The sequence below is a fragment of the Gopherus flavomarginatus genome, chromosome 2 (genome assembly GCF_025201925.1).
Source record: "Gopherus flavomarginatus isolate rGopFla2 chromosome 2, rGopFla2.mat.asm, whole genome shotgun sequence".
In the NCBI taxonomy this organism is placed as follows: domain Eukaryota; kingdom Metazoa; phylum Chordata; order Testudines; family Testudinidae; genus Gopherus; species Gopherus flavomarginatus.
The window spans coordinates 51,542,591-51,570,582 of NC_066618.1; the positions used below are offsets into that span (position 1 = coordinate 51,542,591).

Sequence of the window (27,992 nt, forward strand, 5' to 3'; positions counted from 1 at the left end):
TGTATAGACAGGCCAGATCTACAAAGATATTTCAAATATGCTAATGCAGGATAAAAGTCCCACGGCATGGCCATGGCTGGCCTTGGTTTGCTGGCAGGGACTACAGGGCTAAAAATTGCTGTGTGGACATTCTGGCTCAGGCTCCAGCCCGAGCTCTGGGATGTTCCACGCTTGCAGGGTCCCAGAGCTCGAGCTCCAGCCTGAATTTCTAGACAGCTATTTTTCAGTCCTGGAGCCTGAGTCAGTGGACCCAGGCCAGCTGCAGGATTTTTATCCCTATGTAGACATACCCACCAGTGCCTAATGAGAATGTAGTGGGATTTTCAGAAGTGCCTAAGCAGATTAGATACCTACCTCCCATTGACTTTAGTTAGGCACCTAACTTGCTTAGGCACTTCTGTAAATTCTACTAGGTGCCTCTCTCTACCTGTAGGAATTTGCAAATCTCTGTAGATCTTGCCCAATGTCTACAGTAACCGCATGAATGCTACAGTTTTTAAAACACAGGAGCCTAGGCACAATGTCCAGTCCATAAATGCTAATTTTACACCCCCAAGGTGAAATTCGGGTGAACACACATCATATGAGCCATTCAAGTCTTCCAAGGAGGCTTTATGTTAAAAATACATGTATGTTTGTAACTGAAGTCAGCCAGTCTGATTGAGTATGAACAAGGGGCAGAGCTGCTAAGCAAGATGGTGCTCTTTTCACAGAACAGTTTTTTCAGACCAGAGTTGTAGTTTAAGTGAGGCAGAGGTCCCTGTGCAAGCCCTCTGCAGTGGGGTGAATTTCACACTATTATACTGGCTAAAAAGTGCTTTTTCCATCTTAAATACCATTGTCCAAATCCATTTTGAATATTCTTTAGACTATTGGGTGCATGACCAGCTTTAGCACAGATAGAGCCATTTGGTAACAAGTAATTTCTGTTTCAAAATTACTGGAATGCTTATTCTTTGGTAGCTGATTTGTAATGTTTCAAGGTGCGAGCAGAAGGATCTGTAGCTTCAATCCATCTTGGCATCCAGTAATGGGAAAGCCAGTCAGCTCGCCCAGGGTAGTGCTTCTCAAAGATCTGGCGGTAGTAGTAACCTTCTTTAGTCTTAGGAGGATTAAAAGGAAATTTCTCTGCTGCCTTTTCCAGCAGAAGGTCATCAACCTATGGGCAAGAATGAAATAATAATTAAGCTGTGAAGTTGCTTTATAAATTATTCACCAGACCATTAGCTGCAGTCGAAATACCATCATCTCAGTGTAGTTAACTCCACCGTTCCTTAAATTCCAGAAAGAGATTAAAAGCTTTCTAAAAAGTGAAATTCTGCCCTAGGATGTGCACACAGCTCCCACTGAGCTCAAGGTGAGCCTGATCTGCACAACTTTATTGAGATTTAGTTTCATAAATGGCCCTATTAGTGCAATCTTGTTTCTGGAGCCACAGTAGGTGTCAACTTTTTTAAAGCTAAAATTCTTTTCTAGTAAACTTACAAAAGTATCTCCTCAGTTCCTTCCTGCCTTTCTCTCTCTATTGAATGATTCTGAGCAAGCTCAGGCTATGCAGTTATCTGCTTCTTGATAGCTTCTCTCCTCTGCCTGCATTCAATGGACCCCAATTCACTCCAATCAGCACAACCCAGTCTGCAGGCTTCCAGTGGCAGAAAGTAGCCCAGGAGTGGGAGTGCAGAGGTCAAGTATCCTGAAGCCTCCATTTCACGAAGGGCAGCTTTTCCTGTAGTACAGGGGTGTAAACTGCACTGGCACCAGCAGAGGTGAATCTCACCCACAGGCTGGCGTAAAGTGGGCATTACGTTTTACCACTAGTGATCATTTACACACAATTCCCTGTGCTAAGCAAGTATAGCTGCAGTTACACTGCCTGGCTTGGTAAGAAGAGATTTCAGCTGCAAAAAGGGCCTAGCTATGCTACAACCAAGTGTGGCTACCAAAAATTGACACTGCACTAACTCTGCAACTGGGAACAGCAGGTAGAGGTGCTATAAATGTATAAACTACAGCAGCTGCCCTAAGCTGAAGGATTTCCCACAGTACCACAGCTGCAGCATTCATTTCTCACACGAAACTCAGAATCCAGCAAGTTTATCCATAAACTAAAACACACACATATATTTGCAATCCAGCTATTTCCTTCACTTAAGCATATCAACTGCCTTTCACAGTCCTTTTCATGAGATTTTATCGTTTCTTTCCATCGAAAATTTCACCTAACACTACAACAGTTTTCACATCCTGAAGTACTTCCATTTCTTAAAAGCAACCTTACTCCTGTAATATTCTTGAACAGATGGCAATTCAAGAACGTCAAAACTCAAATATTTATTTTCTGAACTATCTGCAAATTCCACCTTTCATTGACTGATGCAATTTCTAATATACCAATAATGGCTTTAAAACATAGCATGAAAGCCTATGGTACTTTAGATAACAAGCAGTAATTTTAACATAAATAGGTGTACCTGGAGATCAACATGATCTTGGAGAATTGAAAACCAAGACTTCTTGAGAGATGTTATACCATCACTGAAGGCTTCTTTGGGTCTCCAGAGTATTTCTTTGGGAAGCAAGTTGGAATCCTGAAATGATTCTCTCAAGAGATGTTTTTCAATTCCATCCTATGGATATGACGCATAACAATACTGTGAATGTTAGGAACCTAAGTGTAACAAACCCTACAAGACAATTTTTAAGGCTAGATTTTTAAAAAACACATCTTCCCCTTTAGAAGCCCATTCAATAAAAAGATCAGGCCATTGGCACCAATCCAGCAAAGCAATCAAGCATGTGAACAGTACCATTACATTCTATACGATTACTCCTGCTTAATGCTCTGCTGGATCACAATCTTATATCTCCAACATGCCTTTTGGGTGCTGTGTAGGTCTAAATACCTTTGGAATTCTGAGTTCCGCTGGCAGGGATAGGTAATAAGAAGTAAACCTGTGATCCAAAAATGGGACTCTCAGTTCAAGACTAAAAAACAAAACAAAACAAATTAAATTAGAAAAAACATACTACATCAACCCCAAGACACATTAGTTTAGAATTCCAGAACTGTTAACATCCACTTATTTTGAACAGCAGAAAGAATACAAGGCTTAGTACATTAATATATGAATATTTCACTTATGCTCAAAATTTAATTTCAATTAATCAATCTGGACAATCCAGTAAACCATCTGCACAGTATTTATCAACCAAAAAAGTCCAAGAATTTTGTCAGTGTATGCTGCCATCTATTGGAAGTTTATGATATCATACAAAAATGTAGGAATTCCTACAGTAGGTTCCACAAAGACCTCCATAAAACAATGCATTTTGCATATAAACACTGAAAAAAAATCCTGTAATCCTAAAAGATCTGTCAAAAACGGGCAAGTTGCCTGTGAGGAGATGCATTAGTTTCACCCAAAAGCATACCTGAGTTTGGCTTTCAAACATGATAGCAATAAAGATGCACCTGCAGAAACCATAAAGACATTTCATAATGATTGTGCAATGCTCTCATGCAGAATTTCCATTAACTTCAGCAAGAGTTCCATGTGCAGAAGCACTGAGCCCCTACTGCTTATGTTCGGGCCCAATATGTTGTGGAGCCAGATAACTAGTATCATTTCTAAGACTTCATACTTGAGGTGACAAATGAGTTGATAAGAATTTTGCCTTTGGAAGAGAGGAACTGCATCAATCACTCCTGTACTTGCAGCAGGGCATGTTAGTTTAAAGCATGTAACGTAATGGGCCAGGACTTCAGCCAGTGCAAGTCAGTGTAGCTACACTTAAAGTCAGCTCGGGAAGTGGTCCAGTGTAACTTGGTGCATTCCAAACCTGAGTTTATTATTCTTAGTTTTTCTCCTTACAAAAAAAAAACAAAACACCTACTGCAGGTAATGTACAGTATGCCCTTGAAGAATGACTACGGTTCAGTAATATTTGAGTGCAGAGGCTTGCACTTCCTATCCTTGTATATCGAGTAAGAGGTTAGGGCTTTTCAGTTTGAGCCAAAGATTGTTCAGCGTGCATAAATGAGAACCTCCTGCTATATATTTTCTGCAGGTGATAGGCATCTTTGACTGTTTATACTTCTTTGCCCCCAACCTCTCATACTGACTGTTACCCCTATTTCTCACATCACATCTACATTTAACTATAAGTTATCAGAGCAGGGACCTTGTCTTTCCAATTATTCTATAAAGCATTTCACAAGCTTTTGTATAACGGGAAAAGGCAATTGCAGCTCTTCAAGCAAAAGGCAATTCAAAGTGTGAAAATAAACAAACCTGAGTAAGCAGCCAGTCATCGGCGCAACATGCAGTCTCCCCATTATTAAGATGGAGAAACCGAGGCACAAGGAGGTTTACTTGCTCATGGTTACACAAATCTGTGGCAGAGCAAGAACAGAGCCCAGATCTCCTGACTGCCCAAGTCTTGTGTTTAAGTCACAAGACCCTCCTTCCCTTCATATCTATCCAGCTTCTTTATTAATACTCTATTTCCATTTTTTTTCCCTTCCAGTTTCCATTCCTTAATGTTCAGATGCATCCCTGTTGTTTATGCCAGAGGTCCAAAATGTATATAAACATATTGCCTAATTTCTTTAGTTATTTTTAAAACTTTCTGATTTTAATCTTGGTCACAAAGGCCATTTCTCCCCACCCAAATATTAACATTTCTAAATATAGTAAATATTTTGTACTGCTCACAACAAAGATCATTCCTTCTAGACAAAGGCCTTTCCTGCATCAATTGGCAAAATAGCAACCTGGTGCATTTGATATGATCAGTTATGCACAATGCTATGAATGCTCCACCTGGATTCCTTCAGGATACAAATCCAATTTAATCTTGGTATGTAACTTTATACTGTTCTCCAGCCTTCTATCGGAGACTTTTAACGAGCAAATTTTTCTGTTTGTTTTTTCTTACATGAAACCACAAAAAAGGATATTGCTTTCCTGCTCACACGAGTTTTTATGGCCAGATCCTGGTCCCACCAATAAACAGCTTGTCCCTTAAAAGATACTGAATTATAGATGAAGGCAATTGAGGGTAGTATTTCCCTCTACATGTTACGAAATGCACTACTGTTCAGATGTTTGTAATTTCACAGAGGACAGCAAGATCTTTAAGATTCTAGTCTACTTAGATTCTTAAACTGCACGTATAACTGTGGTGTGTGGGAGCCTAAACAGGCCTTACCCATGAGCTGCAGTAGTTCTGTCTGCACGAAGTACATCAAACATGTAGAGTTCTCTCAGAAGCCGCTCACTGTCTTCCATAGCTTCTTCAGGAGATGGAGCCTGTAACATACATGCATACGTAGTGCACACATATATATTGCATGGCTGTATTGCTACTTTGAGAATTTTCTGTAGCATATATGGATTTCCAGTGATTTCTTTGCACGGAAGGAGAAGTTGTACTCTGCAGAGCATTCCATAATACAACGATATGCTACACATTTTTAGGGCATGAATGTTGAAGCAACCGGTACACAAATTTACACTGCAGGCCAACTTATTTCACAATCTGCAAACATTTGAGGAGAATACATACAATTGGATGATTAAGACTCCTTTCCCCAACCTTCCTCACTTTTACAGAAACACGCAACATGCATGCTCATACTCATGGACTTACTGCGATACTGTACAAATAGCATGTGCCCCATGTATTTCCCAAAAGCTACAACGCATTCTATGGGGATTTGGACAAAACTGCCCCAGTGTCTTCTTTCTATTCAAATGTCTCAGGAATCCAAGAAGGCCATAAGTGATCTCGGAACAGAGCCATAAGGACTCAAATAATGAACCTCCTCAATAAAACTTGTTTTGGAAGCAGTTACATGGAGATGCTGATTTTTTTTTTTTTAAAGATTGTTTACGAATGTACATCTGTTACTATGATCGTTCTCACCACAAGCAAAGAGGATGCAAGTGATATTTGTTGCACAAAAAGTATAAAATATTTATGCCAGATTCTCATCTAATGTAAATCAGCATAGCTCCTTTGACTTCACACTTAGCAGTCTCAGTACAGAGGCCAAGAACTGCAGGGAAAGAAGACTGAACTGTTTGTTTACCCTTAGAAGTGGTCTCCGCAAGTCAGTGTCGGCACACACATTAGCAGGACAGTATGGGGAAAACCTGCACTACGACAGGACTGTCCCGATTCCAAAAATAAACGGGAATTAATGAGAAGATCCTCAGATGGTGGAAAGTGTCAGAGCTTCATTGAACTCAGTGAGCTATGACAATTTACACCGCTGAAGATCGGTCCTTCAGTCTCTAGCTGGCACCTTAACCAACTCTAAATTTGCTTTTAAAAATGTAGAAAAAAATGTTTGAATTTAAAAATTATTATAAAAATGCATAACGATCTCCAAAAGGAAGATTCTATAACAGGAGGAAAAAGGAAATGTCTGGACCCTGGACACAGCTGGTGATGTGCTCTTAAAACTGTATTATTTGACGCCGGGGTTCTATTCCGCATAAAGCGAAAACCGCATATTGTGAAACACTCATTGAGTTGAATGGCGGGCAGAATCACCTACACTACAGATGCAGTTTTTATATTGTTATTTTTCTTTTTTTCCCGTTTTTGCTGACTGCGCAAAGCTGAATTCGTACATGTTAAATGTGCCTAAGATGCGACTTGCCTGTACTCACGTGCACAGGGGGTTTTGAATACTTATTTATCTACTTTAATACATTATTTACTTGTAAATAGATATAAAGTACCAGCACCAGAAAGAATTAATGTATTCCAAGGACTCTTTTCTAATTATTGTGGCCCAATATGGGCATGCACAAACAAGAACCCTTTTTCCTTTGTGAACAAAATGTTGTTCTTACCTTATGGAAATAGATATAGCCTTGTGTAAGCTCATCTGAGCCTTCCCCTGAGAAAATGACCACACTGTCTGTTTTCTTGCGTATGTGTTTGGAAACCAGATACATACCTAAAACAATAAAATCAGATTTACAAAGTTATTGTAAATTCAGTTATAACTGAACAAAATTCTGACTTCAGAAGTACAGCCCACACAGTCATTTTGATTTAGTGTTTCAGTGCTTCTCTTACATACTAGAAATGAGGGGGAAACAGTTGAAATCCACAACAGCAGCAACTCTTTCTGCCTTTCAATGCCATTAAAATATCACTAACTCATATCATTTTAGGTATATTTTCTGTATCTAAATTGTTCTTATGATGCATGCTTTCCTATAACTAGTCCTTCAAACTCAAACAATTGAAGGGAAAAAATATATCTATAAGTGGCCTTGATTCAGGAAAGCTAAGTCCCAGTGAAGTCAGCTGGACTTAAGTACACGCTTAAAGTTAAGCACATGCTTGAGAGCTATCCTGAATAGGGATGTTTTCCTGAATTAAGGCTTATGTTTGTAAGAATAAAAATAACCAAATATTTATTACTGCTGTAAGTTTATCTTAACAGTTATACTGTATAGTCCATTTCATTTCCAAAGCACTGTACTAATAAATTCTCTCTATTCTCTTCATATACATACAATGAATTCAGCCTTCTCCCCATTGAACCTTTCCACATGATTTAGTAATAGAAAATTTTGGTTTTGTTTATTTTATTTTTTTTTTTTTTTTTAAGACCGAGTTCATTAACAAGTGTTTATTTCAAGGAGTTCTACTACACTATCACACTAAAATCACATTTGAATGCAAACAAAATGTGAAAAAAATTGGAAAAATTATTTGTTTCCATATTTGTTATGGCAAAGTAGTACGTATATTCTGAATTCACAAAACTGTGCCTGCCTTTCTGGAAGACAGGCTTTAGCCAAACATGAAGTTTTTGGTTCAGAACAGGAATAAATGGATGAGATTCTACGGCTTGTGTTTTACGGGAGGTCAGACTAGATCTAATATTTCCTTCTGGCCTTAAAATCTGAATCTCTGTCTTTCATTTAAGGATCTCAAAGCCTTAATAAACCTCAAAGGAATGTAAATGTTGTTATACATGTCTTACCAGTAAGACAAATAACTTGCCGTGGTCCCACTCGGATGATTTGTCTACAAAAACATTTAGTTCACCACAAACTGTAGTCTAATTCTAGCCTGCACTAGCCTACCACAAAATAAGTGTCTGCACGGACCCTGCTGCCATGCATTAACAGTTCCCTAGTGACCGCTGATTTACTCCTGTTTCAAAGAAGAATAGATCAAAGACCACTAGGAACTGTTAGTGTGCGGCAGCAGGATCCACACAATTAGTTCATAGCAGGCTAGTATTAAGTAGATTTACACTCCAGCTTGCCATGAAATAAGTGTTTGTGCAGAAAAGCTCTGAGACAATGACGAAGTTGGAAATAGAAATCAGGGTTCCTGGCTCCCAGATCCTCTCTGATGTTGGACAGTATACAAGGATAATACTTTTTGTGTAAAACAATACTTAATAAAGAGTATATTAAAAAAAAAACTTACCAACTGAAGCTCTAACTGTTGTAATATCATATGTTTCCAAGCTAAAAATAACCTCTTCTAATGCCTGAATTCCTTCTTCAGAATTAAATATTACTTCATGATGTTCACTGCCAATATAAGCAGCAACCTGTTTATAACAGATTACATTACTAACTTGCCTTTTAACCCAAAGTGCTTTGCAAACATCCACAACACATCACTAAAATGCCAGAGCTCTTCTGCAACAAAAATTACATAACTGATTAAAACAGGAAGAAAATAAAATGGATATCCACTATAAACTGCAGTGGAAAATATTTCCCAAATTACAATTTATTCTAACCCCAATGTTTACACAAAGTACAGCGGGCTCTGTAATGGCTGTGACGTGTTTTTTTAAAGTACGACATGGCCTAAAACACAGCACAGTGCCCCCCAAAAGATTTGTCTAAACTACAAGTTCATTGGCAACTAACACATTCACAGATGCTAGACGAGACACTTCCAGTGATTCTTCCAAGATCTAAAAGTTTAGTGGTTTAGCCTTGGACTCAGCCACAAATGGGGGCAGAATTGAGGAATCTTTGAAAGCATGGCCCTTGCAGCAGAGCCCTGCATGAGACTATTTTTTTAATCCTGCTCCCATAGCTTCCTGCAATATCCACTTCCACCTGCTCACACTTTTTTCTTGCATTTTTATCCTCCTCCCACCCGCAAAAACCTTAGATCCTGCAAGAAAGACAGATTCCCCCATGCTACCAAAAAAAGAGTTAATATTTTTATATATTATAAAAACAATTTTACCATTAAAAAAATGAAACAAATCATGCTTAAACCATTTAGTGATGTCCCACAAATTTCCGCAGTGTTTTTTTTTTTGGCCCATCCAATCATGCCTGCAACAAAAGCACATTTTACCCACTCCTGGTATTATGGCAGAACTCCCTGGATCTGTCTCTTGTAGTAATAACTCAGTGACAGTTTTGGTCACAAAAAGATTTTTAAAATACATAAGAACAAAAATAAAAACAACCTATTTCTGTAATTTAATTAAGCAGCAAAACCAGTGCTGTGCAAACTTGGTTTTACCAAAAATTCTGATTCCATCCAAAAAAGGATTAAGACTACATCCAGGACACATTGTGACCTTATACAGGTAATGTAAAAGCAGTATTCTCTATTCAGCTTGAGCACACTAACTGTAATGGAAGACAAAAATATTACTATACCTTTCTGGCAGCCAATAAATCAGGACTGTCTTCCATTCCAATGGCAAAAGTTTGCAAAGGGTAATTGATGCTTGCTTCTTTCATCAGTTTCAGGAGCATCGCAGCAACCAAACTGGAATCCAAGCCCCCTATCCGCAAAACAATTTATTTCGTTATGTTTTTAAGGTACAAGCACCTGTACAATGGAAACATGATTTACATAGGTCTTGCTTTTTAAATTGTGTGTGAATCCAAGACACGATGTACAAAGTAGGGTGGAACAGAGCTCTAGAAAAAAAGAGACAGCACTGTACAATTTCAGTGGAACAGCTGTAGTAGCAATTACTAGTTTATGTGCTGTCCAGGAACTGCAACTAATTTTTTCTTAACACACAAATAGATCTTCGATCGTGGTATAATGATTCCAAATAAACATACCTTCTCTCTGCCCATCCTGCCAAGATTGGACTGATTTCCCACCCACCCCCAAATATATAACTGTTCTCATCTCCTTCATGACTATGCTTCCACCTACTGCTAATAATTGTTCTCCCTAAGATTCCACTTGCTCCCTCAGCTTTGACAGTTCTGGCCTGCTCACAGTCCCCAACTCTCTCTTCTGCTTGCAGCTACCATTCCAGCCATCTGGCACACCCGCCCTCAACTTCACTATCCTTCTAACCATTTTAAAAGCACAATGTACAACTCTTCATGCCTATCTCACTTAATGCCACATCCCTTGGTAAAATATACTGTTGAAACTGAATGCACAGGGCAATAGTTGTATAAATAACACACAATTAGTGTGTACCTAGATTGTATTTATGGAGATTTGACTATGCTGCTGTAACTTGAGAAAAGACGGTTACTCACCTTTGTAACTGTTGTTCTTCGAGATGTGTTGCTCATATCCATTCCAATTAGGTGTGCGCGTGCCGCATGCACATTCGTTGGAAGACTTTTTACCCTAGCAACACTCGGTGGGTTGGCTGGGCGCCCTCTGGAGTGGCACTGCTATGGCACCGGATATATACCCCTGCTGACCCAACTGCCCCTCAGTTCCTTCTTGCCGGCTACTCCGACAGTGGGGAAGGAGGGCGGGTGTGGAATGGATATGAGCAACACATCTCAAAGAACAAGTTACAAAGGTGAGTAACCGTCTTTTCTTCTTCGAGTGCTTGCTCATATCCATTCCAGTTAGGTGATTCCCAAGCCTTACCTAGGCGGTGGGGTCGGAGTGAGATGTTGCAGAATGCAAAACTGCTGAGCCAAAGGCTGCATCATCTCTGGACTGTTGAACCAGAGCATAATGTAAAGCGAAGGTGTGGACCGAAGACTAGGTAGCTGCACAACATATCTCCTGGGTAGGTACACGAGCCAGGAAGGTGGTAGACGAAGCCTGAGCCCTGGTAGAATGCGCCGTGAGGTGGCTTGAGGGAACATGAGCCAAGTCATAACAAGTACGGATGCATGCCGTCACCCAAGATGAAATCTCTGGGATGAGATAGGGAGACCCTTCATTCTGTCCGCCACTGCAACAAAGAGCTGGGGCGTTTTACGAAATGGTTTTGTCCGCTCGACATAAAATGCGAGCACTTTACGGACGTCCAGGGAGTGCAATTGTTGCTCCCGTTGTGATGAGTGGGGCTTTGGGAAGAAGACCAGGAGAAAGATGTCCTGGTTAACATTAAAGGCCAAAACCACCTTAGGGAGGAATGTCAGGTGTGGTCACAACTGCACCTTGTCCTTGTGAAACACAGTATACGGTGGGTTCACCGTGAGAGCACGAAGCTCGGAAACTCGTCTGGCCGATGTAATGGCTACGAGAAAAGCTGTCTTCCAGGACAGGTATAGCAACGAGCATGTTGCCAACGGCTCAAATGAGGCAGACATAAGTCTGGTTAGAACCAGGTTGAGGTCCCATGTTGGGGCGGGGCGGCGTACTTGGGAGTATAGGCGTTCCAGGCCCTTGAGAAATCTAGTGACTATAGGGTGCGAGAACACGGAGCGGCCACTCTCCCCTGGGTGGAAGGTAGAGATGGTCGCCAAGTGCACCCTCAATGAAGATACGCCAGGCCCTACTGCTTAAGAGACCAGAGGTAGTCCAAGATGGTAGGGATTGCGACCTCAGTGGGAGTAACATTCTGCGTTCCGCACCAATCAGGAGAAACGCTTCCACTTGGCCAGATACGTTGACCGAGTGGAAGGCTTCCTGCTACCCAGGAGTACTTGTTGTACTGAGGCAGAGCAACGCAACTCTGACTGGTTTAGCCACGCAGCAGCCACATCGTGAGGTGAAGGGCCTGCAGGTCTGGGTGGCGAAGACTGCTGTGGTCCTGAGTTATGAGGTCTGGGTGGAGTGGCAGAGTAATTGGGTTGGCTATCGACAGACTGAGCAGCGTGGTGTACCAGTGTTGCCTGGGCCACGCTGGAGAGATCATGATTAGGCGCGCTCTGTCCCTGCAGAGTTTTAGCAGGACCTTGTGAACCAGCGGGAACGGTGGGAAGGCATAGAGCAGCCGGTTCTTCCACGGCATTAGGAATGCGTCCGAGATCAATCCCAGTGAAAGACCCTGGAAGGAGCAGAACATCTGGCATTTCCTGTTCGCGCGGGAAGCGAACAGGTCTATGTGGGGGAAATCCCCACTTCTGGAAAACCAAATGAATAACATCCGGGCATATTGACCACTTGTGGCACAGGAAGGACCTGCTCAGTTGATCCGCCAGAGTGTTCCGAACCCCTGGGAGAAAGGACGCTACCAGGTCTATCGAGTGGGCTATGCAAAAGTCCCAGAGTCGGATGGTCTCTTGACAAAGGGGGGGAAGATCGAGTCCCTCCCTGTTTGTTTATGTAATACATGGCCGTTGTGTTGTCTGTAAACACTGAGACACAACGGCCTTGTAAATGTTGCTGGAAAGCCTGGCGGACTGCTTTCAGCTCTCGGACATTTATGTGTAGCGCCAGTTCCTGAGATGACCAGAGGCCTTGAGTACAAAGGCGTCCGAGGTGAGCACTCCAGCCGAGAGATGACGCGTCTGTCGTCAGGGACATTGAAGGTTGGGGTGGATGGAACGGCAGCCCTGCACACACTAGTCTAGGGAGCCTAGAGTGCTCGGGGGAATGGTGACTATCGTGTCTATTGGGTCCCTGCCCGGGCAGTATACCGAGTTGAGCCAAGTTTGGAGAGGACGGAGGCGGAGTCTGGCGTATTTGGTCACGAACGTGCAGGCAGCCATGTGACCTAGGAGACCGAGACAAGTACGAGCCGAGGTCGTCAGGAAATTCTGTAGACTTCGGATGATTGTTGCCATTGCCTGAAACTGTGGCTGTGGTAAGTAGGCCTTGGCTAGATTGGAGTCCAGGGTAGCTCCTATGAAGTCTAACCTCTGCGTGGGAACCAGAATGGATTTCTCCATATTGATCATCAGGCCTAGACGTGTGAATAGGTCCCTGACGATGCCCACATGCTGGGTGACTTGTGTCTCGGAGGTTCCTCGGATTAGCCAATCGTCCAGATACGGAAAAACGTGTATCCGACGTCAGCGGAGATATGTGGTGACTACGGCCATACACTTTGTAAAAACCCTTGGCGCCGCAGAAAGGCCAAAGAGCAGGACCATAAACCGGAAGTGCTGACCGTCGGCTACGAAGCGAAGGTACCTCCTGTGCGGAGGAAAAATGGCGATGTGAAAGTACGCGTCCTTCATATCGAGGGCGGCATACCAGGATCCAAGGACGGGATAATGGTCCCCAGGGATACCATGTGGAACTTCAACTTTATCATAAACTGGTTGAGTCCTCGCAGGTCTAGGATAGGTCTGAGACTTCCCTTTGACTTGGGGATTAGGAAATAACGGGAGTAAAACCCCTTGCCCTTTCGTCATTTGGTACCACCTCTATCGCTCCCATGGCGAGGAGCATCCGCACCTCTTGCAAGAGGAATTGCTCGTGAGAGGGGTCCCTGAAGAGGGACGGGATTGAAACAAATTGGAGGTGGCATCCATATTCCACCGTGCGTAGGACCCACAGATCTGAGATTAACTGGGATCACATCGGGAGGAAGTAGGAGAGATGGCTGGAGAAGGGAGGCAAAGGATTCTGGCCTGTAACTGGTACGCCATCCTCGGGTGTACTTTCAAAAGTTGGACTTTGGTCCCGCTGGTGGTTTCGAGGGACCTTGGTTTTGGCCCCCTTGGGGTCCTGACTGGCATCTACGCCCACCTCGTCCACACTGCCTGCCAAAGTCTTGTCTTTGTCTAGGCGCAGAGTATGGGCGGTGAGGCTGGGGACGGAAAGGCCTGCGTTGGGTCACCGGTGTATGCCTGCCTAGAGAACGCATTATGACCCTATTGTCCTTCAGGCTTTGCAGTCTAGGGTCAGTCTTTTCCGAGAAAAGACCTTTACCATCAAATGGCAAGTCCTGGATGGTATACTGCAGCTCTGGTGGGAGGTTGGAAACCTGCAGCCATGAGATGCGTCTCATGGCAACACCCGAGGCCAGAGTCCTGGCTGCTGAGTCGGCTGCATCTAGGCCTGGAGGGAAGTTCTGGCCACCTTTTTCCCTTCCTCCAAGAAGGCAGCGAACTCTTGGCGGGAGTCTTGAGGGAGTAGCTCCGTAAACCTACCCACCTCTGCCCAGGTGTTGTAATCATAGTGGCTGAGCAGGGCTTGTTGATTTGCCACCCGGAGCTGTAGGGCGTCTGCCGAGTACACTTTGCGGCCGAGCAGGTCCATTCGCCTAGCCTCTTTCGACTTTGGGGCTAGCGCCTGTTGGCCATGGCGCTCCCTCTCATTAACGGACTGAACGACTAGTGAGCAGGGAGGAGGATGGACATACAAATACTCATACCCCCTAGAGGGTACCATGTATTTACGCTCAACTCCCCTGGCCGCAGGAGGGATAGAGGCTGGAGACTGCCATATAGTGTCGGCATTGGCTTGGATGGTCCGTATAAATGGTAGGGCCACTCTGGTGGGGGTGTCCGCCGACAGAAGGCTCACTATTGGGTCCTCTACCTCTGGGACCTCCTCCACCTGGAGGTTCATATTGAGTGCTACCCTCCTGAGGAGGTCCTGATGGGCTCTTAGGTCGACTGGAGGAAGGCCCGAGGAAGATGTTCCTGCCACCGCCTCATCTGGAGAAGAGGAAATGCCGGGGACGAGGGGGTCCTGTGTGGCCTCTTGCTCTTGGGCCACCTCCTGCTCCGGTGGGACCGGGGAGACCGGTGGGTGGACTGGTGCTTCCTCCGTACCAGCCAGAGGGGGACAGCTAGCTGTTGCCTCTGGCACTCGGTGCTCTGATGGGGCAGAGCAAGACGGAACTACTGGAGCACCTTGGGCCTGGTGGTACGCCCAAGGTGTCCAGAAGGACCACTGATGTGGGCCTTGGTCCTGGGTCTGGGCCTCTTGAAAGACTCCAGTGGGCACATCAGAATCGCAGTCCTGAGCATAAGAGCTGTCCGCGTGGGACGACACTGAAGTGTGTCTGGATGGCCATGGATGAGCGGAGAAGCCCTGGGCAGAGTTTCTGTCTCTAGCAGACTTTGCTCTGCTCGGCACCGGAGACCGATACCGGGAGGCATACTGGTACCGGGAACGAGATCGGGACCTGCGACCGGAGTGGTGCTGGGAGGTTGACCGAGATCTCGGGGCTCGACATCGGGAGCGGCTACGGGAGTCACGGTGCCTGGAGCGGTGCCGGGAGTTGGAACGGTGCCGAGAGTAGCGGGCTGGCGAACGGGATACCAACCGGTGCCGCGAGTGCGACCGGTACCGAGGAGGAGAACAGTGCCAGGACTGCGAGCGGCGTCGGGAGCGGGAGCGCTGTCGGGACCTAGAACGTCTGCGGGACCGTGATCGTGAACGGTGCTGGTCCGACAGAAGGTGGTCTTATCAAGGCCAGCTTGCCTATAGACTCTATTACCCGCATCGGTGGTGCCGGGGGTAGAGGCAGCATCAACTCTGTCATGGCAATCAGATCCCTCACCATTGAGAATGTCTCCAACGTGGATGGGATAGTAAGCTCTACCGTGGTTCGCGCCGGGGAGCTAACAAGCGCCGGACTCGATGGGACCAGAATCGACGGTGCCGACATTGTCGGTGCCGTGGCGGGTGTCGGCGCCGGGCAATCCAACTTAGATGAGCTCTCTGGCTGTGATGCAGGCAGCACAGAAGCAGCAGGAGTCTTAGTCTGTCTCGACCTCAGGGAGAGGGAGCGCTGTGGAGCCGACTTCGGTGCCAGCGATGGCCGGCGCCGAGAAGGCGCTTCTGCCCGCCGATTGACCAGCACTCGGTGCCGAAGGCGGAGGGGTGAGAGCCGCCTCCATGAGGAGCTGTTTAAGTCTGAAGTCTTGCAAATGTGACACTTAGCTGTCAGGTGCAGTTCCCCGAGGCACTTCAGACAGGAGTCGTGTGGAGCTCTTGTCGGCATCGGCTTGCAACAGGCCGAGCATGGTTTGAAACCCGGTGAACCGGGCATGGGCCCCAGCACCGGGTGCGGGGAAGGGGCTAATCCCCGAACCTCTCTTAACTATATTACACTAACTATGCTATAAACAGAAACTAAGTATAACTATATAAAAAAGTTTACAACTATCTACACAATAATGAACGAGAGAACTAAGAGTAGCTAGGGAAGTGGAAGTCAGCTAAGCCACGCTCCACTGTTCCAACGACTGACAGGGGCGGTAAGACGGAACTCAGGGGTGGCTGGGTCGACAGGGGTATATATCTGGTGCCACAGCGGCGCCACTCCAGGGAGCGCCCAGCCGACCCATCGAGTGTTGCTAGGGTAAAAAGTCTTCCGACGAACGTGCACGCAGCGCACACATACCTAATTGGAATCGATATGAGCAAGCACTCGAAGAAGAATTTTATATTTTGAAACAGTTTGGGCTCGAGTTTTTTTTTTGTTTGTTTTTTTTTTGGGGGGGGGGGGGAGGGGAGAAAGAGATGGACACTGTCCCATCCCCAGCACCATAATACCCTTCCCAGCTTTTATGTATGTAAATGAAAGGAGTTAGCAGCACTTGCCAAACTAATAATGGCTTCTATTGAGCCCTGCCTCATTCCAATACAATAAGATACATATTGAACATGTGTCATTATGCCATGCATACACACATGCACAACCTACCTTAACTCTGTCAGTAAGAACTCTCTAAAAAAAAAAAAAAAAAAAAAAAAAAAAAAAAACTGTAGTGAACCAAATGTCAGACCCAAGACTAGACAGCAGATACCTGGATTCTACAGTAAATGCCTAACCACTAGAGAACACTGCCTCCCAGCCAAGACACTGAACTGCCTTCTGGATTTTAGATTACCCCCTTTGAAAAACTTAGTATTAGTTCTGGCCCAGATACCCCTAAGTCAGTACTCACAGGATATGCCTTCTCCCTCTCTGCCGCCACAAATATACACGAGGGAAGGTGAAAGGCAGAAAAGAAACCATTTCCACACCAAATTTTCCAACTTCCCCTCTTTTCTGGAGTATACAGAAACCTCTCTATAGATTTACCTTGTAATAGTACAGTTATGTCTCATTTTTATAAGATATTTACCCTTACTAAAAACCCCTATAATGTTTTGAGTACATTGGATTAGCACTGCTTGAAGTGTTGGTTTTGTATCTTCTTAGTGAAAGCTGGCCAGGCACTCTGCAATCCAACATCCCAGCTCAGGTTCCATTAGGTATAATAATACAGTAAGAGGCTCAATAAAGACTAACAATTTTCAAAAATTCCTTCAAATTTCTGTTAAAATTTTTGGTAGAAAAAGTACATTAAAAGTCCTGTTATTTTAGATGCATCACAGGCAGACCAGAGTAAGTAAGCACTTCATTTATTTATTTGGTGGGGGAGGGGAGAGGGAGTGTAGGAGCAGGATTTTATAATTGTACTACGAGAATTAACGTATGATTTATTTTACCCTGTCAGACACCCTTTTTGAATAGCAGAAAGGAATGACAGACCAGAACAACTAATTATAGTCACTCTTTTGTTTTACGATAAGTTACAATGTCAACTATGGTTTCCTATATGTATTACAAATTAGGCACTCTAGTTAAATATATATTTCTTTGTTTTGAGGTTTTAGTAAGTAAGAAACCAGATCTAGTACTGTATCTATGTTAAGGAGAAGAAATGTTGAAGGCCTGAAGCCCCAATGTGAAGTGTTTTAGTTATAAGATTTAGCAAGGCTTGATTTACAATGTATTCTGCTGAATATAAAATGCTGTCTTATACATTGCTGTCTTATACCTTTGAAGGTTTCTGTAAGAGATTGTTTGTGTGAATGGGGAATAAATGCATCAGGAAAAGATAAGGTATGAAAGCCATCACAAATGTCCAGATCGTCAAGAAAAAGTGAGAGACCTGGAAAGACCAGGAGACAATCAGAAAACATCCATTGTATCCAGTGCTAAACATGTTAGCAGAATTGACGACCTCAGAGGTGAGGCAGGAACCCCCGAAGGCAAGACAACAAATAGAAGATAATGATGGGAAGCACGGCAATAACCATCAAATGATAACAGCAGAAAACTCCAAGATTAACACCACTTAAGGACTAATGATTACAGGATGACATTGCAAAATGCATCAACTCAAATGGGAATTTACAACTATAAAGCTGGGGTGTTTTCCATGGAACTCTGGGTTTAGTCCTGCAAAGCCTCGGAGCATCGGATCCCGTCCGACAAGAGCCCAGCTCCTCACTCGTGCTCAATTTAAACTGACTCGAGATACAACAGACTGGTAACTATAAACATCAAGTGGCGGGGGAGAGAGAGAGAGAGAGTAACATATGCTAAATGTTGTATTTTCAATAAATGTGGCGTATTTGCCTTCTCCTGAAATGATCCTATGTGCTTTGTATGAGCATAACAAGAGAAGAGAGCAGGGAAGAAAAGTACAATCATTCTAAGTTGTGCTGTTTACCTGACAAAAGAGAGCCGATTCTTCGGTGACTCATTAAACGTTTTTTAACAGCATTTTCAAACAGAAGCCGAATGTTGTTTTTCACCGTTTCGAGATCCAAACCTGCCACAACAGGAAACAAGCAAACAGCTTTGTTTCAGGGGTTTCTATTAAGGCTTTGCTGAACTAAACTAAATAAGAATACAACATTCTTTGCTATCAAATAAATTTCAGACAAGGATGCAGGAGCTCCAATGTATTCGCAGGCAGTCACACACAAAGAGAGCTCCCAAGCATCACACTCGTACAGTATAAGGTTTCTTTTCAGCTCTTTGCCAAATAATTCTACCACTTACGCCACACAATACATGTTACATGTTCATGAAAAATTAAGCAATGAATTATTCTGATTAATTTAAAACAAGGTTATAAAAATCAGTTCTTTGCTGTGTTACCTGCAGGCAGATTTTCCACTGTATCATAAGCAGCATGCAGAGGTTCATCTTTACAGCTATGGAATTTTACCAGTTCCACTGACGCAACTTTGCCAGATGGTTTTAAATCCAAAACTTCATAATGTCCCGGAAGAAAAGGCTCCACTTTAGGACAAGTGGACATGGAGTGCTTTAAGTTGACAAGACCTGCAGACATGAAAACATATGGAGAAGAAATTTTCAGGTGTTTGAGTATTTACCATGTCCCTCATCATAGTTCCTGAGCTGCTTATAATTAGAACCAAAATATTTTTCTCCAGATTATCTGTTATAGTCTAATTCTGTCCTGGCTGGTACAATGATGAGAAAAAAAATATGCTGCCTGAGACCTCCTCTGGTGCAGGAGTCCTGCCAACAACAGACTGGGTTGAGACATGTTTTAGAGTTGCAACAATGTGAACTGCAAACACAGATAGGGTGTGCCCTGTAACTAGCACTTGCTGCTAACAGCAGCATGCAGCGCATGATACCCCCATCTAGCTATGATCAAGCCACCAAAACAACAGACAACAACCTCACTGGGGTCATGGTTCAGAGGCTACCATATTATCTTTTAACTCTATGGAGAACCCTACCTACCTTGTTGCCTGTGTGGGGAAAGAGGCTCTTGACACTCACTTTGTCCCCTAATGCACCAAAGGGTCTAGTCCTGTGCTTACTGAAGTCAGTGTCAAAACTCCCATTGACTTGCATGGCACAGGATCAGGTCTCAGTGCGGCACAGGGCAAACTTTACTGTAACTCAGCTTCTAACTGCTAAGTAGTATTTTACTACTGGGATGTTTTAGGGAAAATATGGCATAATTGAAGACAGTGACAGGGTCAAGTACAGTACATTTACTGCCTGTGTGAGCTTGAAAGAGAGAAATTAACAAATTTACATATAAAACCTAAAAGAGGTTAACAAAAATCAGTAAGTGGCCAAAGTCTCTACAGAGTTGATATTAAAATAAGTAATATTTATATCAATTTAGCAATTCCATAATTACTAAATTATAGACTCAGAACCTGAACATGTTGTTTCTAATAAAGGCCTCAGGATCAGACTTGCATTAAAATTGCCAAGGGCCATATTTTACTTTAATTTTACACGTCAAACTTCTGGTGAAATCACAGGGACTATTTTGCAAAAACTGAACAGGGAATGTCTCACATGGTTATTTGGATATAGCCAGCTGAATTTCAAAACATCAAGTTATCTCAGCAGTGATACAGAAGGGAACTGAGAGCTGAATCCAGGAGCCCTTATTGGAGAAAAAGATACCATAGGCAGTTAAGCACAAATAAAAAAAGACTATAGGATTGAGTCTCTGAGATTGCATCATTACAATGATCGAGCTAATTTGGGTGCCAACAACTAAACACACATACAGCAGTTCAAGGGTAAATGTGAGGAGACAAGAGATTTATTTGTATCTTGTTCAAATAAACTCCCTTCCTATTCCAGTTTGATAGTGTTTATACATATTAATGTCTATGGTTCCAGCATTTCATTGTTTTTCTAAAAATAAAGAACAGGTGGAAGTAGGGTAACCACACATCCCAATGTTATCAGGACCTTCCTGATATTAGGGCCTTTGTCTTATATAGAAAGTGTGGCCAAAACTGTAGCACGTGAGCCGCATGTGGCTCTTTTACAGTTAAAGTGCAGCTCCCAGAGCCCCCAACATACCCACCTCTCATTTTCCGCCCATAAGACTGGGCAGGTGGGAGCTCGGGGCTTTTATCCTGTGGCAGGGTGGTGGGACTAGGGGCTTCTGCCCTGCAAGGGGGGAGAAGGGGTGTAGGGGCTTTAGCCCAGTGGGGGTGGGGGCAAATTGGTGCAGAAGCCCCGCACCACAGCAGGCACCGCCCTGCAGGTCACGTTGTGCATGTCTTGTGGCTCTCTAACCTCTTGTATACGGCTCGGAGGCTCAGTAAGTTTGGCCTCTCTTATTATATAGGCAACTATACACCTCTCCACCTCTCCCCCTTACACTCAAGAAAAAAAAAGCGTCTCAATTTTTCACACTTGCTATCTGGTCACCCTAGGTGAAAGTATCAGGTCTAATTGAGACTGACTTCAGCTGACTCCTGTATTACTGATCAGAATCAAGACCTCAAATATTATCTGAAATTAGATAAAGATACCTAGCAGTCATAACTATGTAAAAGTAGATAAACTGATTTTTAGCTATGTTAAAAGGTCATTTATTCAACTCTAAAGTCTTCCTATTTTATAAAATGTCTATCTTGAGTTCTATTTACATTTAAAAAACAAAAAAACAAATGGGAACCACACGATTTTATTTGGTACTGACCAGATTCAATTGCCAATAATTTTGTTGTTCATTTTTATATATCCTTAACAATCATCAAGAGAATGAAATCTGTGTTCCTCCAAGACTTTTTATATTTTGACTCAACAGCGGTGATGATGAAGCTGATTACTAAATTACTGAACGTTATTGATTTTACCTTTTGCCTCAGAGCAGACACCCAAGAATCCATCTTCAGTCAGCACCTTAAACAATGGTCTAACTCCATATGTATCTCTTCCCAGAAACACTTTCCTGTTTGCAGTGTCCAATAGGATGAACGCAAACACACCATCTAGCATGGAGGCTGTTTGCTCTATTCCTCCTCTGTTGTAAAGATGAAGGATTACCTCGCCATCTACTAAAGTTTGATATTCAAATCCAAACTGCTTTTGCAGCTAAAGAAAATAATTAGAAAGAAAAAAGAGATTAGCATTCACAGACACTGACTGCATTCATTTTTACTTAAAATAAAAAGAAACATTTACTTATTTGCAATTAAAAAAAGAATATAGATTACTTTGTGAATAAGAGTTTGAAAACTTTATAGATGTTTTCATATAAGCAAAGGTAAGGATACACTTGTGTTTCAGATCTGATCTATTCTATTCTATTTGCAGCTCTGCCGCTAACTTCCTCTGCAACTCACATCAGGGACAAATTTTCAAAGGTAGCTTAAAATTGTGTGTGCTTCAGTTGCTGGGTGTAAAATTTGAGACACCCTGTGTCTGATTCTGAGAGACATTGAGCTCACTTACTCTAAAATTAAATCTCTTAATGGGAACAATAATACTTATCTACCTTACAGGGGTGTGGGTTGCTTAATTCATTAATAATTTTAAAGCCATTTGGAAATTAACCATATTTGCTTCAATTATATAATACCATCGTAATACAGGAATAATACTTTGACTGAGAATTTCATTTGCCAATTTTAATTCCTTCAGTTAAACAAACCAATGTTTGTTCGGTGAAATTTAAGATTCTTCCATAAGCAAAAAAAGCAGTTTCAGATGCCAGAAGTTTTAGCAGCTATGACTCATGAGTATGCTTCATGCCCTTATTGTGCTACTTTTTAAAATTATTTCAGCCATCTACTGGATGGTAGAAAATCATCTAAAAATATTCTTTTTTACAGTTGCTGTCTTACAGGTTACTATCACTATATTTTTGATAATTTAATAATACTTTTTAAATCATGAGGTGAAATCTTGGCCTCACTGAAGTCAAAGGGAATTTTGTCATTGGTCACCATGGAGCTCACCTATGGTTCTTTAACAAATAAGCTCCAAAAACATACTTGCCATCTGGAAATCACTCTCTTTACTCAAATTGTTTTTAAAACTACATCAGTGCATACATCAGTTTATAACTCCCACTGATGGCAATGCAAGTTTTGCCTGATTAAGAACTGCGGACTCATGTTCAAAGTCTGTTTTAGAAAGCAGTAAGTGCTACTGAAAATGACCGTAACATACTGCAGAACACAGCAAGTACTGCAGAATGATGATACAAGGGACTCAGCATTGCTTTGCTCTGCAGTATGTTGGATGATTCTCAGTAGCTTACAGCAAAAAATCAGACACTGTAAAAGCCACACTCTGCAGCACTTAGTTCGTCAAACTGCCAGTGACATCAGTGGGAGCTTGACTGAGTTAGCATTACAGAGTAGGGCCTTTTGCTAACAATCACAGCTGCTACTTACCCATATGTTCCATATTTAACATGCTGGTGCCACTGACTATATATAGGCCTGGATTCAGGAAGGTACTTATGAACGTGCATAACTTTAAGGATACGGATAGAACCAGACAATAAATTAGGGCCGTGGTGCCAGGTTTTCAAAAGGTATTTAGGTACCTAAAGATGTAGATAGGCACTCTTGAGAATCCCATTAGATGCCTAAGTTGAGTACCCAATTCCCAATCATTTCAATGAGATTCAGCACTGGTCTACACTAGGAACTTACATCAGCAAAGCTACACCCTCACCGCTGAGAGACGCAGCTATGCAGACGTAAACCCTGGGTTATGTCAAAAGAAGAATTCTTCCGTCAACCTAGTTACCACTTCTAAGGGAGATGGATTGACTACAGCAATAGGAGAACCCCTCCCGTTGCTACAGTGCACATCTACATTGAAGCAGTACAGCTGCGTCGCTTTAAGTGTAGACATACCCTTCAACACCTAACCTGTTTAGGTGGTTTTGAAAATTCCACTAGATCCCTATCTGCATTTTTAGGTGCCTAAATACTTTTGAAAATCTGGCCCATTGTGAACACTGTATTGATCTATATTAAGAATATTTAAGACATGTCCTACCTCATCTGATATGAGATTAAACAGAAACATAAATAATCTTCTACTGTCCTAGTTGTAGAGCTGCCTCAAAATAATCTGCAGAATAACAAATTTAAGAGGACTTTTTGTGGGGGGAGGTGGAGGTAGGGTGACCAGACAACAAGTGTGAAAAATCAGGACAGGGAGTAGGGGGGGGGGGTAATAGGAGCCTATATAAGAAAAAGCTCAAAAAATCAGGACCGTCCCTATAAAATTGGGACACCTGGTTACCCTAGGTGGAGGGGGGGACAGGGGATTTTACATTTTTTTTTTCTAACTCCCAATTTCTTTATTAGTAAGCACTGACTATGTGCTTACCCCTTGGAAGCTTAAAATTGGAGTAGATTTCTTTACTAAGTTATTTTTCTTCTTTCCATTTATACATAATCACTATTTATTATAAATATTTGAAGGACTATTGTATTCTGAGTCTCTCTCATGTACTTATGAATTGACTCCAGATTTTCACCCAAACAGTTTGTTTTTGAAGTTGCATCATTTGATTTGCTCTGACATTCTAGTCCAGTGTTTCAGAGAAGTTCCAAATCTTCACCAGCACTGAGTTACTACAGATCACAGTTTTTTGTTTTTTTTTACCTGTCTGAAATTGTAGATTTCTCCATTGTAACATAGCCATAAATATGGAAACTTCTTCACCCGAATAGGCTGCATGCCATATAATTGATCAACAATCGCCAGACGATGGAAACCAAAACAACAGTTGGTGAAGCCATTGACGTTTTCAAAACGAAATGCATCAGGACCTCGATGAGCTATTTTCATGGCACTTAGACACTGGACAGAAAGGCATTCATCACTTCCAAAAAGGGCCCAGATACCACACATTTTGAAATCTCTTGCAGGCTGTGTCACAGCTACTTAAAATGAAGAACCTGTTAACAGAAAGATATGTCATCATACAATGTGTTTTAGCTACAACAGATACCTATTAGGGGAAACATATTTTAATTTATTGAATATGAATTATTGAACACTGTCTTATGAAGAAAGTAACTTTTTTAGGCCTTGTTGACAGAAGGTTGATTAAAAACAAAACCCAGAAAGAAAACTTCAGGATACCTTGCACAGCCCAAGAAATTAGGTTTAAGCTCAGTTTTAGATACAGTAAATATGTTTGTGGCTTATTTTAGACGTTTCTTGCTTACAGAACACAAATTCATATTCCAAGTACAGTATCATATGTTGATCAGATATGGTCAAGAAGTAGGAATTACTTTTGGTCCTAACTTGGCAGACATACCTGACTTTCTGAGTCTGATAAGCAAGAGCTTTAGTTATTCTAAGTTTAGATAATTTGACTGAAGACTCTTAAAAGATCTTGCTGGTAAATGCAAATACACCTCTACCTCAATATAACGCTGTCCTCGGGAGCCAAAAAAAAATCTTACTGCATTGTAGGTGAAACCGCGTTATATCGAACTTGCTTTGATCCACCAGAGTGCACAGTCCCGCCCACCCCGGAGCACTGCTTTACCGCATTATATCCGAATTCATGTTATATCGGGTCGTGTTATATCGAGGTAGAGGTGTATCTAGTGAATCTAACTTATGAAATGAACCACTCAAGTCAAAACATTCCAAATGTCAAGGTGTATCTGGCAAACAGACATTTTCCACATATGCAATATTTTTATTCCTGTTTTCCTTGTTAATGGTCATTATTAAATCACATGTATATTGAACAGCTAGAATCCATGTGCTGTGTATGTAAAAACCTGATATAGACTGGGTTAGTTCTTTTTACAGGCACGAAGTCTAGATTTTGGCCAAGAAGCCAGAGACCTAGTAAACAGTGAACAATACTAGCTAAGGAAGACAGGGCAAACAAAAGACAACTTTGCTTTTTGCTAAAATAAGCTTGGTCAGCAAAAAGCCAGGTGGGGAGCCATAACTGGTGTCTTTATCTGAAGCTGCAAACAGACCAAAGAAATGAAAGAGGCCTATTATGCCTGTGTCCATTCTTTCTGTAGAAGGAGATGCTCTCCCCACATATCAATCTTGAGTTTATGGAAAAGGTTCAAGCATGTCAGTATGAGATATAACATCCTCCCTATTACTTCCCACCAATACCAGTGCTCGTCTTTAAAAGCACAAATGAGCAACTGAAAAACAATTTCTACTGCCATGTACTTTTCAAATGTCTTTTTGTTTTAACCCCTAGGTATGTACCTGTTGGACAATCAGAATGGCTACTTCATTCCTATGAACCCCAAAATCAGAATTCAACATATATTTTATTTTATACATTGTCTGAAGTACTAACTTGAAACCATGGGCGGAGACATTATGTAATCTTTGACTACTGGCTACTGTGCTTATTTTGTCTTGCTGCTAGACCTATCCAGGGGTTTGGGACTACCTACCCCATCACTTTCCTCCACCCATGGAAAATCCATATAATCTACTGTAATCAATTGATTGGCAGTGTCTCTGAGACTAATAAGCAAGGTGACACTCCACCAGCATTGTGCATAACAAACCCACCTGCTTGATTCTACACCATGTCCATTTTGTGTTCCATCATATATAATGCACAAACAGTTCAAGCAACCCTTTTAACTTAAAAACCATTCTTCAGTCCATTGAGTAGGGTGGGAGGAGTGTTTGGGATTTCTTTAATTTTTTAAACAATTACCAAGCCTATGGCCTGTCTCACTCAGGAGTGTGAAAAAACACGCCCGTGCGCTGCATGTTTCAGCGCCGTAAAGTGGCAGTATAGACAGTGCATCAGCGCCGGTAGCTACTTCCCTCGTGGGGGTGGGTTTTTTACAGCACTGAGAAAGAGCCGCAGCAGTGCTTTAACGTTGCTAGTGATGACAAACCTTATTTTAAAAGAGATAAACTGAAAAACAGAAGAACGTGTTTTTCCTCTTATTTACTTTGTGTATTTGACGGTACTTTCTGCATAGTCAATTCAGCTGTTTCACTATTTTGTATTTCCTCTATTGTTTGTGTGGGTCTTCCACATAGCAACTGCGGGGCGGGGAATTGTGAACAGAAAACAGAAATGGAGTTGCCAAGGCACAATAACTGGCAGGCAGACTCAGAGGTAGATGTAAGTACTTCAAAACGACTTTCAATTTATTTTTAATTGACTAGATTTCAAATTGGCAGTCTCTCTTTAACACTGCAGGACAACTTTTTTCAAATGTTTTGACCATGCAGTGAATTTATGCGGGGGGTAGGAGGTAACCCCATTTCATTCACCAAAATTTCATCTAAAAGCTCTCCTCTCCCCAGTAGTTTCAACGGTGATACACAGCCCAAGTAACGCGTACTGCTTTCTTCATATCCTCTGCTTGATGCAATTCTGGTGTCTTCCTCTGATGCAATTCTTAGAGGAGTACAGCTTTGCACAGCAATGAGTCAGGAAGCCTCTCCTCTTAAGGACTGCATAGCCCACAGGAAGCCCAGCGGCTGAGGTTCCATGTGGGTTGAGGGAACTGCCCGCACAAATCAGTTTACAGGATCAGGACTTTAGTCTGCAAACTTTAGTAGGGACCAGTGTCTGCCCCTGTGTACTCATCGCCTAGCAAAATGGGGCCATCAACCTTCCGGTCTTCTAGGCACTAATGCAACACACGCAGTAAGGCCCCATTCCTCCAGCCATGTGCCATGAGCAATCCCTAAGCAGGCGGGTAAGAGTTTGGAGGATCGGGGCCTACCCAGAAGCTGGCAAAAGAAAGACATTAACATGCTTCACGCGAGTGACCAATGCCACCATCAGAAAGGGCTTTCATGCTCAGCTGCCCCGGGCGTGCGCCATTCCCCGCAGCCGGAGGGCGCGCTCCGGGAGGGAACCCAAGCCGGCAGGCGCGGAGCAGGGCACACCCCGGCCAGGCACAAACCAGGGAAGAGCTCCCCGGGGACAGCCAGCGGCTGCTGGGCACAGCAAACCGCCGCCGCCCTCCCTGCCCCGTTACCTCTGCTCCGCCTCCAGCGCCGGGAAGCGCCAGTAACGCCCGCCAGATGCTGCTAGGGAGGCTCCCGCTCCCGCTCCCGCTCCCTCCGGAGGGTCAGGATGCTGCTAACCAGACAGACAGACGGAGGCAACAGCCTTCCCCACCCCTCCTGCCTGCCGAGCAGCGCCGGTGAAACCTGGCTCCTCCTCCCGGTCTTCCTGCTGCTGAAACACAGAGCGAGGTTTCATCATGCTGCCCGCCCCAGTCTCGCCACCACGCAGGGAGGGGCGCTGCGCTCTGCTCTTCCGAGCACCTGGTGGTTCCCTGACTAGATTTAACTCAGCAACCTGCCGCCGGCCATTTCCTGA

General features: G+C 43.1%; 1 protein-coding gene across 1 annotated transcript; it reads right to left on the reverse strand.

Moving 5' to 3' along the window:
• Positions 1-597: 597 nt before the first annotated feature.
• On the reverse strand, positions 598-27,940 carry ASNS (asparagine synthetase (glutamine-hydrolyzing)). The gene is made up of 12 exons (XM_050941721.1): positions 27,646-27,940; positions 24,299-24,594; positions 21,523-21,760; positions 19,028-19,213; positions 18,594-18,695; positions 9,678-9,805; positions 8,470-8,596; positions 6,867-6,973; positions 5,212-5,312; positions 2,904-2,985; positions 2,472-2,627; positions 598-1,159 (listed from the first exon to the last, which is right to left on the reverse strand). Exons 2-12 carry the CDS (start codon positions 24,545-24,547, stop codon positions 950-952), a joined length of 1,686 nt encoding a protein of 561 aa, XP_050797678.1. The 5' UTR covers positions 24,548-24,594; positions 27,646-27,940; the 3' UTR covers positions 598-949.
• Positions 27,941-27,992: the final 52 nt, after the last annotated feature.